General features: G+C 43.4%; 2 protein-coding genes across 2 annotated transcripts in view; both read right to left on the bottom strand.

Annotated features, from left to right (window-relative positions):
- The window catches only part of LOC121574729 (ceramide synthase 5), a 37,406-nt gene extending 29,494 nt beyond the window's left edge, over positions 1-7,912 (bottom strand). The window contains exon 1 of the mRNA XM_041887277.2: positions 7,541-7,912. Within this exon, the coding sequence (XP_041743211.2) occupies positions 7,541-7,713 (173 nt within the window). The 5' untranslated portion in view covers positions 7,714-7,912. The remainder of the gene's footprint in view (positions 1-7,540) is intronic.
- Positions 7,913-13,110: 5,198 nt separating this feature from the next.
- LOC121574732 (glycerol-3-phosphate dehydrogenase [NAD(+)], cytoplasmic) lies at positions 13,111-19,835 on the bottom strand. The gene is made up of 8 exons (XM_041887282.2): positions 19,596-19,835; positions 17,957-18,134; positions 17,499-17,639; positions 16,871-17,009; positions 16,579-16,691; positions 16,069-16,305; positions 15,773-15,879; positions 13,111-13,787 (listed from the first exon to the last, which is right to left on the bottom strand). Exons 1-8 carry the CDS (start codon positions 19,634-19,636, stop codon positions 13,691-13,693), a joined length of 1,053 nt encoding a protein of 350 aa, XP_041743216.2. The 5' UTR covers positions 19,637-19,835; the 3' UTR covers positions 13,111-13,690.
- Between the last annotated feature and the right edge of the window lie 142 nt (positions 19,836-19,977).

Genomic DNA, 19,977 nt, shown 5'->3' with positions numbered 1-19,977 from the left:
TTAAAGGTTAGCCTAACTGTGGGTAAGCCAGAAGTCTACATTAAAGGTTAGCCTAACTGTGGGTAAGCCAGAAGTCTACATTAAAGGTTAGCCAAACTGTGGGTAAGCCAGAACTCTACATTAAAGGTTAGCCTAACTGTGGGTAAGCCAGAAGTCTACATTAAAGGTTAGCCTAACTGTGGGTAAGCCAGAAGCCCACAACAGAGGTTAACTGTGGGTAAGCCAGAAGCCCACAACAGAGGTTAACTGTGGGTAAGCCAGAAGTCTACATTAAAGGTTAGCCTAACTGTGGGTAAGCCAGAAGCCCACAACAGAGGTTAACTGTGGGTAAGCCAGAAGCCCACAACAGAGGCCAGAAGTCTACATTAAAGGTTAGCCAAACTGTGGGTAAGCCAGAAGCCCACAACAGAGGTTAACTGTGGGTAAGCCAGAAGCCCACAACAGAGGTTAACTGTGGGTAAGCCAGAAGTCTACATTAAAGGTTAGCCAAACTGTGGGTAAGCCAGAAGTCTACATTAAAGGTTAGCCTAACTGTGGGTAAGCCAGAAGTCTACATGAAAGGTTAGCCTAACTGTGGGTAAGCCAGAAGTCTACATTAAAGGTTAGCCAAACTGTGGGTAAGCCAGAAGTCTACATTAAAGGTTAGCCTAACTGTGGGTAAGCCAGAAGTCTTCATTAAAGGTTAGCCAAACTGTGGGTAAGCCAGAAGTCTACATTAAAGGTTAGCCTAACTGTGGGTAAGCCAGAAGTCTACATTAAAGGTTAGCCAAACTGTGGGTAAGCCAGAAGTCTACATTAAAGGTTAGCCTAACTGTGGGTAAGCCAGAAGTCTACATTAAAGGTTAGCCTAACTGTGGGTAAGCCAGAAGTCTACATTAAAGGTTAGCCTAACTGTGGGTAAGCCAGAAGTCTACATTAAAGGTTAGCCTAACTGTGGGTAAGCCAGAAGTCTACATTAAAGGTTAGCCTAACTGTGGGTAAGCCAGAAGCCCACAACAGAGGTTAACTGTGGGTAAGCCAGAAGCCCACAACAGAGGTTAACTGTTGGTAAGCCAGAAGCCTAGAGTAGAGCACGCTGTCTGGTATTGTGGCAGTCTGGTATTGTGGCAGTGGAGGGTGGTAGCCTGGTCCCAGATCTGTAAATTTACAATGACCAGGAAGTTGGCTACACCGCATACAGATCTGGGATCAGGCTAAAGGAAGGGATACTCTGCAGCGGAATCTGACACTACTCGCCTGGAGTGGCAGTCATTCAGCCAGCCAGAGTAGTGTGGTTGATTCAGATCAGATCTTGTTTCTGAAACTACTCCAACCGGTTTGTGGAAAAAACCTTTATCCTCTTCCCCCTCTCCCTCTCCCTCCTACTCTCCCTCACCCTCCTGTCATTCCAGTTCACAAGCTATGAAAAATAGCTGCATTGGTGTTGAAACAGTGGTCAGAGGGGAAAACACACGCACACACCTCAGTTTCACCTTGTGTTAAATATTAGTCCATGACGGAAGGTATGATACTGTATCTAGCATTTAGGGGTCACTAGGGCCCTATTCAGTGAGATGAAACCCTCAGATTGCAACAGATAGAAATGTAATGAAAAGAGCTGAGACGATTCCCTATACTAACCTGACAGACATCCCCTGATCACATCTGTTCTACACTATACATTTCTATCTGAACATTCTGTAACGAGGAACCAACATGAACAGACACCGGGGCTGTCCTGTTTTATCACATGTCAGTTATTTACACCATAGGGTAAACTAGTTTAATTATCAGTGTTTACACCATAGGGTAAACTAGTTTAATTATCAGTGTTTACACCATAGGGTAAACTAGTTTAATTATCAGTGTTTACACCATAGGGTAAACTAGTTTAATTATCAGTGTTTACACCATAGGCCAGGCTATAAGTTCAGATCTCAGTTTGCTTTACAGTCTAGTGCGTAGTTTACGCCATCTGCCCTGTATAAATCCCCTCTATGAATTCAGCGTCAACAATGATTTGGACACAACAGTTTAATGTAGTCTAGTTTATGTAGCTCAGTTGGTAGAGCGTGGCGCTTGCAACGCCAGGGTTGTGGGTTCGTTTCCCAAGGGAGGCCAGTATGAAAATGTATGCATTCACTAACTGTAAGTCGCTCTGGATAAGAGCGTCTGCTAAATGACTAAAATGTAAAATGTAATGTGCATTGAAGCCTCAGGGAGCATTAAAGATGATATCTAGATGGTGATAGATATGTTCAGTATGTTAATATATAATCTGACTGATGGAGCCATCACCAGAGAGGGAGTTGCCGCCTTCCTTAGATCTGTTATCTAGTTCAATTAACTAAGGCCTATAGCTTCCATCGTTGAGTGAAGAGTCAGACAGCAAACATTTTGGAGCTGCCAGTGAGTGACATGACAAATTATTTTCTGTTTGCGGTCCTGTGATTCTATTGAAACTTTATTTATCCAGGTTGTATCTCCTTGAGAGGCCAAGTACTTAAGTACAAATAATTTAAAGTACTTAAGTGTTTTTGGGGTATCTGTACTTTATTTTACTATTTATATTTTTTTGACTACTTTTACTCCACTACATTCCTAAAGAAAACATGTACTCTTTACTCCCATCCATTTTCCCTGACACTAAAAAGTACTCGTTACATTTAGAATGCTCAGACAGGACAGCAATATGGTCCAATTCACGCACCTATCAATATAACACATTGTCATGCCTACTGCATCTGATCTGGCGAACTCACTAAACACAAATACTGCTGTTTGTAAATGATGTTGGAGTGTGCCCATTTGCTGCCCATCTGTCTGGTTTGCTTAATATAAAGAATTTCATGTATAGCTTTTACTTTTTACTTGAGTCATTTTCTATTAAGGTATCTTTACTTTTACTCAAGTATTACAATGTATTCCTTTTTCCACCACCTGTAATCTCAGTTGGAAAGTTCCTACTACAACTGGTCTTCTGATGGTTCCTACTACAACTGGTCTTCTGATGGTTCCTACTACAACTGGTCTTCTGATGGTTCCTACTACAACTGGTCTTCTGATGGTTCCTACTACAACTGGTCTTCTGATGGTTACTACTACAACTGGTCTTCTGATGGTTCCTACTACAACTGGTCTTCTGATGGTTCCTACTACAACTGGTCTTCTGATGGTTCCTACTACAACTGGTCTTCTGATGGTTCCTACTACAACTGGTCTTCTGATGGTTCCTACTACAACTGGTCTTCTGATGGTTCCTACTACAACTGGTCTTCTGATGGTTCCTACTACAACTGGTCTTCTGATGGTTCCTACTACAACTGGTCTTCTGATGGTTCCTACTACAACTGGTCTTCTGATGGTTCCTACTACAACTGGTCTTCTGATGGTTCCTACTACAACTGGTCTTCTGATGGTTCCTACTACAACTGGTCTTCTGATGGTTCCTACTACAACTGGTCTTCTGATGGTTCCTACTACAACTGGTCTTCTGATGGTTCCTACTACAACTGGTCTTCTGATGGTTCCTACTACAACTGGTCTTCTGATGGTTCCTACTACAACTGGTCTTCTGATGGTTCCTACTACAACTGGTCTTCTGATGGTTCCTACTACAACTGGTCTTCTGATGGTTCCTACTACAACTGGTCTTCTGATGGTTCCTACTACAACTGGTCTTCTGATGGTTCCTACTACAACTGGTCTTCTGATGGTTCCTACTACAACTGGTCTTCTGATGGTTCCTACTACAACTGGTCTTCTGATGGTTCCTACTACAACTGGTCTTCTGATGGTTCCTACTACAACTGGTCTTCTGAGCAGGGTAGGATGATAGGACCAGAGGCAGAAGCAACAGGAAGAAACATAACAGACTTCAAAACATTCCTTTCAAAGGAGACCAGTTAAACAAACCCTGGGCTGGGCCCTGCTGCCAAGCAGACCTGGGTTCAAGTACTATTCTAAACATTGGTTTGTCTAGCATGCCTGGACTGCCAGGTGGGTGGGGTTTCCAGTTTGGGACTATTCTATTGGTCCATTAAGCCAGGCAAGCTCAATCAAGCCCAAATAAAGTATTTTGCAATTATTTCAAATAGTATCCTGTTGGAAGCCAGGTCTGCTGCCAAGAGAAAGAGGCAGCGCTGCAACTACAACAGCTTGTGAATCCTGTGACTGTCACACTATGACTGAATCCTGTGACTGTCACACTATGACTGAATCCTGTGACTGTCACACTATGACTGAATCCTGTGACTGTCACACTATGACTGAATCCTGTGACTGTCACACTATGACTGAATCCTGTGACTGTCACACTATGACTGAATCCTGTGACTGTCACACTATGACTGAATCCTGTGACTGTCACACTATGACTGAATCCTGTGACTGTCACACTTTGACTGAATCCTGTGACTGTCACACTATCTGAGAGCAGCAACAGTGCTGGGGACCCCCTCAGCTAGCCAGGCCAGTTAGCTGTCTCTCTCCCTGTCTGTATGGCAGCTGAAAAACGTTCAATAAACCACAAAAAGGATGTAGCCTACAGGTGTGTGTACGTGAGGAAGATTATAAAGAGATGTTGAATGAACTGAAGGATGCACTTTTTACATAAATGGGGCAATTAGCCAAGCCTAATAAGTCCAGGAGAAAAGGGTTAGGCCTAGACATGTTTTAGGACAAAATATTTTCTAACTGGTTTTTTTGCTTCCTCTCCTCACAGAGAAATGGTTAGTTTAGACGGAGTACCTACTACCGCCAAGGTTAAACTACAATAAAAATATATGATGCAACAGATATAATCCTACTACATGTGTCATTGTTGGCACTCGCAACACAGTTCAAGTTCATGAATTGGCTTATAAATTAACTGGCTTATAGCCCTACAAAAACACAATCAACTTCTATTGTCTATTCTATCCTAGGCAGCGTTGATGTGCCAAGTGAATGTGATGATTGGCTACGTCAAAACATCCAGAAGCAAACCCTTATTCTCCTTAAAGGGTGAGGAAGGACAAAGGTTTCTTACTTCCAGAAGCAAACCCTTATTCTCCTGAGAGGTGAGGAAGGATAAAGGTTTCTTACTTCCAGAAACAAACCCTTGCTTTTGGGCTTCCCATCTCCTTTGCATTGGTGAAGATCTGGGTGTCAGGAACTGATGTGGATGTGGTGTAGGAGTCAGGCGCAGGACATAGAGGCTAGGGATGTAGCTCAGTTGATAGAGCATGGCGTTTGCAACACCAGGGTTGTGGGTTCAATTCCCACGGGGGGCCAGTATAAAAAAATATGTATTCACTAACTGTAAGTCGCTCTGGATAAGAGCGTCTGCTAAATGACTAAAATGTAAATGTAAATGTAGTCCAACAGACTTTACTAGTCATAAAGTGACAAAATACAAAACACGGGCCTCGAAACAAACAGAGCCGAGCGATTACGCAAACTGTGCATAAAAAAAACACCAAACAAACAAACAGAGCAGAAACTCGCAGCTCCTACCGACAGGCGGACAATAACACACAACACAAGACTAACCAAACGAGAAACGTATAGGAGACATAATCAACCAAACAGGAAACAGGTGTACACAATCAGACGAAACCAAACAGACATCGAAAACATCAAACGGTGATAGCGAGTACTCCGGGGGACGACGACCGCCGAAACCTGCCCGAACAAGGAGGAGGAGCAGCCTCGGCCGAAACCGTGACACTGGGGAGTAGTGCTGATCTAGGATCAGGTAACCCTGCCCATGTAATCTTATTCATTGTGATCTAAAGACAAAACTGATCCCAGATCCTAGATCTGAGATGATTTCTGAGTATGGGCTCTGCAAGTACAAGATGGCCGACAGTTTGGTGAAATGCCCACAATGTTCAGAGCCACTATGAAAAACGTACAATATCACTCCATCCCATCGCAATACTTCACCCTGGATTTCAGCCAAACTATCCCTGACTAACTGTGACTAACCCTGACCACCAAGGGACAACAGTTACAAGGGAAAACTCTCTCCGAAGAAAAAAACCTTGAGATTCTAAAACTTGTCATAGCAAGTTTATACCGGCAGCTAATTCAACGGAAAATGGACCGATCTCCTCCACTCTCACACCTCCCGAGTGGCGCAGTGGTCTAAGGCACTGCATCGGTGGCTTTGCCACTAGAGATCCTGGTTCGAATCCAGGCTCTGTCGTAGCCGGCCGCGACCGGGAGACCCATGGGGCGGCGCACAATTGGCCCAGGGTAGGGGCAGGAATGTAGCTCAGTTGGTAGAGCATGGCGTTTGCGACGCCAGGGTTGTGGGTTTGATTCCCACGGGGTGCCAGTATGAAAAAAATAATGATGTATGCACTAACTGTAAGTCCCTCTGGATAAGAGTGTCTGCTAAATGACTACAATGTAAATAACAAATAGGCCTAGTTCCCATGTGGATGTGACAAGTCCCAACCCATGATACATGGGCTAGGGCAGAGCTACTCTCCTGTAGGTTTTCACTCCAATCCCATCTGTAATTAACCTGATTCAGTTTATCAGCTAGCTAATCATTAGAATCAGGTGTGCTAGATTAGGGTTGGAGCGAAAACCTACTGGACGGTAGCTCTCCAGGAACAGGGTTGGAGAGACCAGGGCAAGGCTATACACTGTATGTCGGTCCCCAACCAGGCCTGAAGCTGTTTGGTAATGATGATAAGCTCTTTAGGTATGGATGGGTGGAGTGACAGGACAGGTGTCATTAGTACTGGTGATCCTGATTGATTTGTGATCCTGCAGCCCTGCTGTGTCAGTGACAAGGGTCTGTTATAACCAGTTTATAACTGTTTTACTCTCCACCATATCTATACACATGATTGCTCAGCATGGTTTGAATTAAAGGCAACCTAGACTGGAGATTGTTGGTGTGCTTTCTAAAGTGAATAACTTTGTAATAACTGACCTGACAATACAGGCCATAGGCCAGCCCTGAGAACTGTCTGCAAACTTTGTCATCAAGTTGTTGTACTGTTACTGTCGGCCAAAGATATTATATCAAAGGATAATGAGCTTATTTTCGTTATCTATTGTTAGATGCTTTGTATGAGTTGGATTGCCCCAGTGCTCTCACTAGGACAGGGGTAGGCAACTAGATTTTGACGCGGCCAATTTTTGTCCGAGCAGATGGTATAGGGGCCGGAACATAATTATAATAATTTGTACACTCAAATTGACCACAAGTATCCCAAAAAAATTGGTTGTATTTGAAAATAACAATCATTTCCTAACTTGATTACATTGAGATACTATCACATCTCTTTTTATTCACCGACCCCTGCCCAAGAAGTGGCAAGCAGCCAGAGGTTCGCTTAACTAGCATTAGGCTGACATGGGTGGGCAAACCAGAGATACTATTAAAGTATTTCCTAATTCTATGGGCCAAACCCCAATAAATTATGACTGCAGGTCATTTTCTTTTTCAATCGAAGACTCGTGCGTGCAAATACTCTGGTACGGCTGGGCGAGTGTTATCTTCAAGAAAGAGATGATGAAAGTAATGATAACATGACTTCGAAAAGCAGATAGTGCGTACCTCTCAAATAGTATTCTGACAGCAAAGATCCCCAAAGCCAGCGGTAAGGCAGAGAGCAAGTGCCTGGCTTTTGGATACTCCACCCCAGGCGCTGGGTCTGCAAGATCCGCCCAAGTCACATTATGCGGGAGCCAGAACCTTTCGTTCCAAAACCATACTGAAAGAGCAGCCATGATCACCAAAAGTGTGGCTTCGATTTAAGAAATGTATCCTAAGGAGAAAAAAAACGAGGGAAACGTTTCCACCACCCCCTCCTTTGAGGATCGAGTGTTGGATGAGTCCAGAAACGTTTTGTGCCAGTGATGGAACTGTTGTTGGATTGAGGAAGTGAAACGGGCCTCACCTCCCGCTATTCACGGAGGTATCATCAAAGACAGTACAGTATGAACAAAGATTATTATTAAACTATAAAGAACACAGCTTGTCGTTTTCAATGGGAACAAACGCGTCATAGTGGGCAGAACAAACGAGAAGGTGGGCAGAGCCATAGCACGAGCTAGCGAGATCCTATTGGCGCGTTTGAGCAATATTTGCATATTTCCGTTAGGGAACGCCTACTCTGTGAAGTGCGCGTGTGCAACAACTCAATTCGCCTTTGCACTCCTTCTAAACAACGCGACTTTTTCAACTTTGACAAAGGGTAAAGTCTACAAAACATAGTCCACTCTGTTCGTAACATATAATGGTTTTGGGAAGAAAAACCTGTATTGAGATCAAATGTTTAATCGACGAGAAAATGTGCAGAATGTCGGCCAAAATCCATCTCGTTCCGTCTTCCCCCATTGCCGGCCACTGGGCTTCCTCTCACTACCAAATTTGGTAGTGAGTGGAAACGCCAAGTGGATGCTTCACATGTATACATCTGGTGAAGTATCTGTGTCATTGTTCTACGTGTGGTATGTAAATAGGTAGAAACTGCTTCTCCCTGATAACGCGATGTCATGGCGACGTTGGCTAGCTAAGCGCATGCGCAGAAACGTCATCGTCTCGTAAAATCAAAGGCACTCCTTCAATATTAAAGTTGTTTTTGACGAAAATTAAAACGTGTCAGTTTGTCACTTTCACGAGGTTGGAGTAATAACATGTTCAACTACAGTTCAACTACAGTATGAAAATGTATGCACTCACTAACTGTAAGTCGCTCTGGATAAGAGCGTCTGCTAAATGACTAAAAATGTAAAATGTACTTAAGACATTGGCTAGAATCTAGGCTGTGCCTTTAGATTTCGAGAAAATTAACTTCGCAAATTCCAAACCCTGGCCTGGTCTGCTTGGTCTGTTTCGCAAGCGTTCCCGGAAGTCTAGCAATGTTGCGCCTCTGGGTTTATAAACTGTGGAATTATTGATGGAATCTTTACCGTTACTTTTCCAACCAGATAGACTAGTGTCTTTCTTATCGCAATAAGATACTAGCAATAATGATCAGTGATGAGACATTTTGTGATGAATATCAGTGAATATATAATGTATGTATGTAGAACAATTGTATAATGAAAATTACACTAGAGCAAGTTTTATATCGTCATCTTGAACCCACCGCCAGAGTTCACTTTACAAGATGGCACCACCAAGCGGTCATTGCAAAGGAGACATTCTGAAATGTCATCTAAATACAGTATGATAATAATAGCACAATAACTGTGTAATAAAATGTCTTATGTCTAATAACACCCACTCCCATTGGGTTATGCTACTGCATGTTGAAAACAACCAGTAAATATAATATATGGATAGGCTGAAGAGATTTGGCATGGTCCCTCAGATCCTCAATAACTTCCACAGATGCACCATTCAGAGTATCTTGACTGGCTGCATCACCGCCTGGTAGGGCAACTGCACCGCCCTCGTCCACAAGGCCCTACAGAGCTCCCAGCCATTCAGAACATACACACCAAGTGGTGTCTGAGGAAGGCCCGAAAAATGTCAACGACTTCAGCCACCCCTGCCATACACTGTTCTCTCTGCTTCCGTCCGGCAGGTGGTACCAGACTATGAGGTCTCGGACCAACAGGCTCCGAGACAGCTTCTGCCCTCAAGCTTTTAAACAGATGGACAATAGCTGTCCACCCCCACCACTGACTATATGCACTGACTATAGGCACACTCACAGGTCTCTACCCAAACAAACAGACACAGCTACACTGACACTCTTCCAAAAACACACACACACACACACACACACACTCACCACTTATGCTCCTGCCATACTGTTGACTATTATTATGATTTATCTTGCTACCAGTCACTTTCTACATATCTACCTCAAATTACTCCAGTATCCCTGCACATTGTAAATGTGTTACAGGCACTGACCCATATAGCTTACATTCTCATGCTTTTTATACCCTTTCTTTCTTAGTTTTTTAAGTTATACTATTTTGATAGTGAACACTGCACAGTTGGGAAGGGCTTGCAAGTTAAGAATGTCACTGTACTTGTGCATGTGACAATAAAACTTGAAACTAGTAAAGATAGATTAGATACTCCTCCAAATAGACTGGAGGGGGGAAATGAACATAAACAAAATGCTCTATGAGGATATGCATTTGGCTGTATATACACTATATATACAACAGTATGTGGACACCCCTTCAAATTAGTGGATTCGGCTATTTCAGCCACACCCGTTGCTGACAGGTGTATAAAATTGAGCACACAGCCATGCAATCTCCATAGACAAACGTTGGCAGTAGAATGGCCTTACTGAAGAGCTCAGTGACTTTCAACGTGGCACCGTCCGTCATAGGATGGCCACCTTTCCAACAAGTCAGTTCGTCAAATTTCTGCCCTGCTAGAGCTGCCCCGGTCAACCGTAAGTGCTGTTATTGTGAAGTGGAAACGTCTAGGAGCAACAACGGCTCAGCCGCAAAGTGGTAGGCCACACAAGCTCACAGAACGGGACCGCCGAGTGCTGAAGCGCGTAGCGCCTAAAAATCATCTGTCTTCGGTTGCAACACTCACTACCGAGTTCCAAACTGCCTCTGGAAGCAATGTCAGCACAAGAACTGTTAGTCGGGAGCGTCATGAAATGTGTTTCTTGGCCGAGGAGCCGCACACAAGCCTAAAATCACCATGCACAATGCCAAGCATCAGCTGGAGTGGTGTAAAGCTCGCCGCCATTGGACTCTGGAGCAGTGGAAACACGTTCTCTGGAGTGATGAATCACGCTTCACCATCTGGCAGTCCGACGGACTAATCTAGGTTTGGCTGACGCCAGGAGAATGCTACCTGCCCCAATGCATAGTGCCAACTGTAAAGTTTGGTGGAGGAGGAATAATGATCTGGGGCCTGTTTTTCATGGTTCGGGCAAGTTCCCTTAGTTCCAGTGAAGGGAAATCTTAACACTACAGCATACAATTACATTCTAGACGATTCTGTGCTATCAACTTTGTGGCAACAGTTTGGGGAAGGCCCTTTCCTGTTTCAGCATGACAATGCCCCCGTGCGCAAAGCGAGGTCCATACAGAAATGGTTTGTCGAGATCGGTGTGGAAGAACTTGACTGACCTGCACAGAGGCCTAACCTCAACCCCATCGAACACCTTTGGGATGAATTGTGGTCCTCTGTAGCTCAATTGGTAGAGCATGGCGCTTGTAACGCCAGTGTAGTGGGTTCAATCCCCGGGACCACCCATACCTAAAAATGTATGCACGTATGACTGTAAGTCGCTTTGGATAAAAGAGTCTGCTAAATGGCATATTATTAATTGGAACGCCGACTGCGAGCCTGATCGCCCAATATCAGTGCCAGACCTCACTAATGCTCTTGTGGCCGAATGGAAGCAAGTTCCCCCAGCAATGTTCCAACATCTAGTGGAAAGCCTTCCCAGAAGAGTGGAGGCTGTTATAGCAGCAAAGGGGGGACCAACTCCATGTTAATGCCCATGATTTTGGAATGAGATGTTCGACGAGCACGTGTCCACATACTTTTGGTCATGTAGTGTATGTTCCCATAGGGGAATCCCAGTCCTACATATCTGATAGGGCAGTTAATGTTGTGATGGACATCAGAGCAGTCGCTCCCTGGTCCACGGCAATCTACACTGAGCCCTATACTAAATATAGTTCAACTTCCACCTTTGCCTGATGGAGAATAGCTATTATTAGGACACTGACTCAGTAAATATGCAAACCATGTCAACTAGGGAATCAAATGATAGCCTACTTACTACGTAACATTGGCAAATTGATATCTTACCTCTTAACCCTTCTGAACTGGGCAACTGCTGAACTGTTGTTTTCAACTGTTGTTGAACTGTTTTCTAACTGTTGTCAGAAAAAAGCTACTTCTGTTAGTCTATCTATTATACTACTAAACAAGCTAGTCATTTGCTCACAAACCTTGTCCTTGTCCTCGCATGTCCTACTTTCAAATTCACATCAGGATTTTGGCATAATGGCATCTTCACAAATTTGAGAATATATAGCATCTTCGCATAGTTTAATTTCTAACCATAACAGACTATTCTGAATACATTAAAATCGGAATACACTAGGATTTATATAATGTCCCGGAGGTTTTCCTGAGTAAACTGCTTCATCAAATATTGAAGTAATTTCTGGTAAGTTTCAAATCATGTGTGTACTGATTCCGATGCTCCAAAACAAGATATTATCATAATTTAATCTATTGGAATATTGCACAGGCCCAAGTCTTCTCTCCCATCAATTCAGAGCACCATGTGAGATCCACTTCTCAGCAGAGAGAAAGGTTGCAGTTGTCAATCTAGAAAATGGTAAAGGTGAAGAGTTTAGGGTAGCAGGCTAGCAGGCTAGTCAGATTCAGGTCAGGTTTCATTGAGGGATGTTGAGAGCACAGCATGCATTTGTGGAAAGGTCATCTGCAAACTACTGACTGTAGGCCTAGCACGGCCAAACTACTGACTGTAGGCCCTAGCACGGCCAAACTACTGACTGTAGGCCCTAGCACGGCCAAACTACTGGCTGTAGGCCCTAGCACGGCCAAACTACTGACTGTAGCCCTAGCACGGCCAAACTACTGGCTGTAGGCCCTAGCACGGCCAAACTACTGGCTGTAGGCCCTAGCACGGCCAAACTACTGGCTGTAGGCCCTAGCACGGCCAAACTACTGACTGTAGGCCCTAGCACGGCCAAACTACTGGCTGTAGGCCCTAGCACGGCCAAACTACTGACTGTAGGCCCTAGCACGGCCAAACTACTGACTGTAGCCCTAGCACGGCCAAACTACTGGCTGTAGGCCCTAGCACGGCCAAACTACTGGCTGTAGGCCCTAGCACGGCCAAACTACTGGCTGTAGGCCCTAGCACGGCCAAACTACTGACTGTAGGCCCTAGCACGGCCAAACTACTGGCTGTAGGCCCCTAGCACGGCCAAACTACTGACTGTAGGCCCTAGCACGGCCAAACTACTGACTGTAGCCCTAGCACGGCCAATTTCAAACACTGTAGTACTGTGCTGTATATTCAGCCGACATTAAGGGTGAATTATTTGAACAATTTATTCCTAAATGAATGTCATCCATTCATATAAGCAATAGGCTACTTCAGTAAAGAGGACATAAGGCTTTAACCAGGGATAAGCGGCGAATAATGGTTGTTTAATCACGTTTTTTTTATTCAACATAACAAGGTAACAAAATCTGTTTGCAAGACAAATATTTACCAGTGACTGGGTCAAAAGGCATGTTAAGGCACTCCTTTCACGTGTTTTTGTGTGGGATTGCCGACTATGGAAAATGCAACTTACACAAAATATCTGCTGCCATTCTCATGTGGAAAACGGGAGATTTTTAAGACAACTAAAGACATACCCTTCCCCTCCCAGAAGACAATTTAACTGTTTAAGGCCAAGGGACATTCTTCTGAACAAAATGTATTTCAGGAACATTTCAACACAGAACTTTACTGAAACATTACCTAGTGGGCAACATCATCAATAATAACTTAAGAATCAGTTGGAACAGGAGGTATTTTGATGATATTGTAGTGGCATATTACAGTAGCCCAGGACCAGAGGTAGGTTAGACTGAGATGGTGTTTTGTTGTCCGCTCCGTTTCTTAGTATTTAGACACCTAGATGAGGTGGAATCATCGTCCAACCTGCTCCTCGTCAGCCTTGCTTCCTTCGGCTGGTTCCAACATTTAAAAGCATCCGAGCATCCCTCAGTCAGTTACATGTGTTCAGGGTGGTTCTGCAAACAGCTGATGAACTCTTTGACGGGGTGTCCGTGGAAACAGATCTGGTTGACAGCATTGAATAAGGGGAACCTGGAGGGAGGAAAGAGGGGATAACAGTTTTAGTGTTAAAACAAAAATGCCTGAATCACACCAAAGGGCCAACCCCAAACCGTACTGTGCTGGCTTACAGTATACAGTACCAGTCAAAAGTTTGGACACACCTACTCATTCAAGGGTTTGTCTTTATTTTAAATATTTTCTACATTGTAGAATAATAGTGAAGACATCATCAAAACGATGAAATAACACATGTGGAATCATGTAGTAACCAAAAAAATGTTAAACAAATCAAAATATATTTTATATATTTTAGATTCTTCAAAGTAGCTACCCTTTGCCTTGATGACAGCTCTGCACACTCGTGGCATTCTCTCAACCAGCTTCACAAGGAATGCTTTTCCAACAGTCTTGAAGGAGTTCCCACATATGCTGAGCACTTGTTGGCTGCTTTTCTTTCACTCTGCGGTCCAACTCATCCCAAACCATCTCAATTGGGTTGAGGTCAGGTGATTGTGGAGGCCAGGTCATCTGATGCAGCATTCCATCACTCCCCTTGGTCAAATAGCCCTTACACAGCCTGGAGGTGTGTTTTGGGTCATTGTCCTGTTGAAAAACAAATTGGCGCAAACCAGATGGGATGGTGTATTGCTGCAGAATGCTGTGGTAGCCATGCTGGTTAAGTGTGCCTTGAATTCTAAATAAATCACAGACAGTGTCACAAGCAAAGCACCCCCACACCATCACACCTCCTCCATGCTTCACGGTGGGAACCACACATGTGGAGATCATCCATTCACCTACTCTGCGTCTCACAAAGACATGGCGGTTGGAACCAAAAATCTCAAATTTGGACTTATCAGACCAAAGGACAGACTTCCACTGGTCTAATGTCCATTGCTCGTGTTTCTTGCCCAAGCAAGTCTCTTCTTCTTATTGGTGTCCTTTAGTAGTGGTTTCTTTGCAGCAATTCGACAATGAACGCCTGATTCACGCAGTCTCCTCTGAAAAGTTGATGTTGAGATGTGTCTGTTACTTGAACTCTGTGAAGCATTTATTTGGGCTGCAATCTGAGGTGCATTTAACTCTAATGAACTTATCCTCTGCAGCAGAGGTAACTCTGGGTCTTCCTTTCCTATGGCGGTCCTCATGAGAGCCAGTTTCATCATAGCGCTTGATGGTTTTTGCGACTGCACTTGAAGAAACGTTCAAATGTTCTTGAAATTCTCCGTATTGACTGACCTTCATGTCTTAAAGTAATGATGGACTGTCGTTTCTCTTTGCTTATTTGAGCTGTTCTTCAAACAATAGCATGGTATTTTTTCGCTGTAATACCTACTGTAAATTAGACACTGCAGTTTGATTAACAATAATTTAAGCTTTCTCCCCATATAAGACATGTATATGTCCGTGAAAATGTGCTTTTGTTTAAAACGTCATTGTAGTCACATTATCCGTATTGAGCAACAACTGTCCCGATTTCGGGACACCCATCCAGTAGAGGTTAAGAAGGAAAACAATTCCACAAATTAACTTTTAACAAGGCACACCAGTTAATTCAAATGCATTCCAGGTGACTACCTTATGAAGCTGGTTGAGAGAATGTTAAGAGTGTGTAAAGCTGTCATCAAGGCAAAGGGTGGCTACTTTGAAGAATCTCAAATATAAAATATATTTAGATTTTTTAAACACTTTTTTTGGTTACTACATGATTCCACATGTGTTATTTCATCGTTTTGATGTCTTCACTATTATTCTACAATGTAGAAAATAGTAAAAAATTAAGAAAAACCCTTGAATGAGTAGGTGTGTCCAAACTTTTGACTGGTAGTGTATATACTCTTTTCACATTGTCCATTCCGGCTCAGTTCCAGCAACAATGGCTTGGTTCGGCTTGGTTTGGCTCAGTAGTGTGAAAAGGCTATAAGAGTGGCTTATACATGTCATTTGGATGTTCAATTAAGAACATAACTCGCTCTCAGAAGATTCTGACGTCAAACTCATAAACTGTAACTCACTTGTCCACCAGGCCCTTCTTCTTCAGAATGTGGTTGACTTCAGCTGCAGTAGCTGGACCCTGGAGTTTCTGACCATTCAACATCTCCTTCTCCAACTCCTCAATTGTCTACACAGGGAGACACAACACAGAGAGATTGAGTGAGAGAGAGATAAGAAAGAAAGAGATATATAGAGAGGGGACACATGAGAGCGAAGTGAGAGAGAGAAAGAGAGACAGACAAATCTTGACATTTAGAATATCAACGACAACAATAACCCTTGTATGACACACTTTTCCCCACACTCCTCACCGCACCTTTCCGGTTTTGGCGAAGGCCTCTGCGATCTTGCGGTTGCGTCCCCCGTAGCAAGTTGTGATGAGGTCGGCGACGCCACAGCTCTCCAGGAATGTGACGGGGGAGACGGGTCCAGCGGTGCAGAATATCCGGGCGAAGGCGATCATCTCCATCAGTCCCAGTCTGATCACCGCTGCCTTGGTGTTATCCCCGAAACCCAGGCCGTCACAGAACCCTGCTCCCACCGCCACTATGTTCTGGGGTGGGAGAGGAAGAGCTGTTAAACCATATGATCTCATCTGAAAATATCAATCTAAAAGCATTTTGTCTTTGAAAGATTCTCTGACACTAATGGATGGTCGCATGACCAAAACACGTCTGTTATATTACATTGAGAACATATTATTACACACACGATCGGCAGCATTTTGCCTTACATCCTCAGTGTATGTTTCCTCCTTCACTTTTATGATTCCTAGTTAGAACATTGTGTACTTTTTCCTCTCCTTCCTGCGTAACTAAAGGCCCACCTTGAGAGCGCCACAGATTTCTACCACATCAGCCTCTTCCACCACAGTAACTCTGAAGTTAATGGTCTGCATCAGTTGTTTCAGGATGGGGCCCCACTCCTTGTTCTTGCACCCTGTGTGACGAATACAAACATGGATAATTATTACACATGAAATATCTTCAATACCATATCATGAAATGCATTGATCTTTACTTATGTAGCACAAAAGCATTGACATTAGCTATTTTAATGGAAGAGATATACTGTGTTCTATTTTCCAAAACAACCAAAACACACAAAACACCCCATACCGATTGTTGTTTCGCAGAATTTCTCCTCTGCGACTTCGTTGGCTATGTTAGCTCCCATCAGCACTGCCATGGTGATACCCAGCTTCTCTCTGATGACATCAGAGATCAGCTTCAACCCCTCGGGACCCTCATCCACACCCTGAAACATAGATCCCCACGGATACATCTTGGTGCTTGGTGCGAGCCACGCCTGCCTGGGCGGCAGGTAGCTGAGTGGTTAAGAGCGTTGTGCCAGTAACCGAAAGGTCGCTGGTTCTAATCCCCGAGCCGACTAGGTGAAAAATCTGTCGATGTGCCCTTGAGCAAGGCACTTAACCCTAATTGCTCCTGTAAGTCGCTCTGGATAACAGCGTCTGCTAAATGACTAAAATGTCAATGTAATACATCTATTAACATTATCTCCCTCATCAACATCCTACAACAGATCACCTGGAACATAGGTCAGCCTCATCAACCTATCTACAGCAACAAGCAACAATTAGAAGCAGCAGTATTCGATGCTGTAAATTCAATCAGAAGTTTGCCCTTTCAAAAAGTCAATAGTTTGCTGCTGCTGCTGCTCTATTGAGGTGGTAATTTGAACATCTGGCCTTATTATTCAACAGGCCCTGAAAGCAAAGCCACTCACCTTGATAAGAGACATGCCCACAGCATCCTTCTTGATGTGTTCTCTGATGGTGTCACAGATTCTGTTGATGAACTGGTGTGGAATAACGAAGATCAGGATGTCTGCTCCCTTCACAGCATCCTTCACCTCTGGAACAGCCACCTACATGGGGAAGACAGATTCATCGGATGATTACATTTACATTTTACATTTTAGTCATTTAGCAGACGCTCTTATCCAGAGCGACTTATGATGTGTGGCAGACTTAAATCTAAAGGTTGTTAATAATCAGGTAATAATCTATCCGTTTTTTATTGAACCGAAAAGGTGATACATGCATTGTTGTGATTTCTATCGTGACAAACTGTAAAAAAAATAAATGTTAGCTGCACAAGAGATTTGGTTCTGGGTTACTTCTAAAATTATGAATACACAATTTCTTCAGAGCATTTTGAACGCTTGAAATGAATGAGTTTTACGATGTTGGGGGGCAGCTTGTGTCCGGGTAGGTACTTGACGTTCTCATGGTCTGTATTGATGATCTCTGTGAGTTTACGTCCATTCACTGTCTCCTCAAATACCCACATGTTCACTGTCGTGTTGAACACGTCAAGCTTTCCTGTGTTGGCTCCCACAATCTTGGCAATGGCAGAGCCCCTGTAGAAGTTAAACGTGTCAATTTCAAACAATCCTATTGTTTCATTCCTGTTCTCCACATTTTAGGATCTTAGGAGATTACTTAAATTGAAGGAGGACGATAGACTTCACACTAGTATTAAAGCAGGGTGCAAAACCCAGTGAGGTATTCCCACTCTGAGAGATAAACAGGCTAGCAGTGAGATGTTAGAATGTTGAATGTCTTGCAATTGTATTTGGTTTAGTGAAGCTTGTCTCTCACTGCTGCCAATCAGTTAAGCTTTCTAGCACCAAATATCAAGTAACAGATGCTGGAGAGAGATCAGAAAAAAGAATGCCATAATGCATACTTAAAAAGTGGACTCATAAATTATTATTGAGTCAATAATTAACATACACTGTTTATAATGAATATACACCACACCTAATGAGTGTAATGGCACAGTAGTGCTTAATCAAACATTATTTTACACCAATCAATGAGGCAAGAGTGATATTTTAAAGATCAGACAACTCAATATTGATTCAGCAACTTTCCCCCATTGTACTAGTAGCCAACATAACAACACAATGCAACACAGCACAACCTCAGAGAACATAAGAGCATTCCCGAGGAAGTAAATCCAAGGCCCTGCCGTGCAGCAGTTCAAAGCGTTTGTTGTCATTGCAGCATGGCTGCTGGACATACCACCACCAGGCTTCAGCTTCATTACATTTACCACATAATATGGTTAATATCAGCACGTGTGGGTGTGAAACTATAAGGAGTAGAACTGCGTTCTACATGTGGGGCGGCAGGTAGCTTAGTGGGTAAGAGCGTTGTGCCAGTAACCGAAAGGTCGCTGGTTCTAATCCCCGAGCCGACTAGGTGAAAAATCTGTCGATGTGCCCTTAAGCAAGGCACTTAACCCTAATTGCTCCTGTAAGTCTGCTAAATGACTAAAAAATGTAAAAAAATAAAATAAACATGAGCCAAACATCCAGTGCAGTCACTGTGGCTGGAACTTCAATAATCCAGCAATTATATTAGATTAAATAAACTATATTGAGATCATAAATTAAATTCTGATATTTGCCCCAGTTATGTTGCATTATTATCACCATAGGCCCAATTGAGACAATACAAGTCTTATTATTATTAGTCTGATAAGGCAACAAGGAAAGCAGGGAAAATCCAACACGAAGAGCGCTACAGCAGTTTGCTGCAGGCCTATCTTCAAACTGTCATCTTTTTCACATCGAGCTAAATAAACTCAATACATTCGCACAGCTTCACTTCTATAGCCTACAAACTGACACACAACCGACTCAAAGATAGTGTTATTGCCGATTTAAATTACAGTCCCTTAAGCGAGGCATTTGAAAACCACTGACATGCAAAAACTGCCCTCTCGTGTACAGCACAGTAAGATCATTCTGCATCATCAGCTCAGAAAGAGCTAAATATCTTTAGAATAAATGAACATTTAAAAAAGTGCCTACCAGTTGCCAGAGCCAATGATGCATACTTTCTTGGGTGCCATGATGTACAGTGCGTCACGAGGTCTTCTGCTCCTCCTGAAGTGCTTGGTGCGAGACGCGCCTGAACCGAGACAAACCGTATTTATACCTGGCACGTGGGCTAGCAGTCCGGGTCTCGCCCCCTCGTAGTTATTGGTTAGCGCAGTCCGGGTCAGACCAGCTCGAAGAGGACCTTCTCTAAATCACTTTACAAACAACATTTTGCATTAGGAAGGAGTCTCAAATCTTATGCTTTAGCAGACCTCGCCGTTTGGAGAGGTGAGGCTATGACCTAGTATGATTAGGATAATGTCAAGAGCAAAGGTTAAGTGAAGCAATAGATATGTCTAAACTCCTGGCCCTA

This window comes from Coregonus clupeaformis, chromosome 10 (genome assembly GCF_020615455.1).
Source record: "Coregonus clupeaformis isolate EN_2021a chromosome 10, ASM2061545v1, whole genome shotgun sequence".
In the NCBI taxonomy this organism is placed as follows: domain Eukaryota; kingdom Metazoa; phylum Chordata; class Actinopteri; order Salmoniformes; family Salmonidae; genus Coregonus; species Coregonus clupeaformis.
The sequence above is the reverse complement of the archived record's forward strand: the minus strand, read 5'-3'. Positions and strand labels throughout refer to the sequence as shown.

Coding starts and splice junctions, on each gene's coding strand:
- LOC121574732 (XM_041887282.2), bottom strand. CDS start 19,636: ATGGCACCCAAGAAAGTATGCATCATTGGCTCTGGCAACTG. Junction 15,880..16,068: donor CCTTCGCCAAAACCGGAAAG/GTGCGGTGAGGA, acceptor CTCCCTGTGTAG/ACAATTGAGGAGTTGGAGAA. Junction 13,788..15,772: donor AAGAAGGGCCTGGTGGACAA/GTGAGTTACAGT, acceptor TCCTCCCTCCAG/GTTCCCCTTATTCAATGCTG.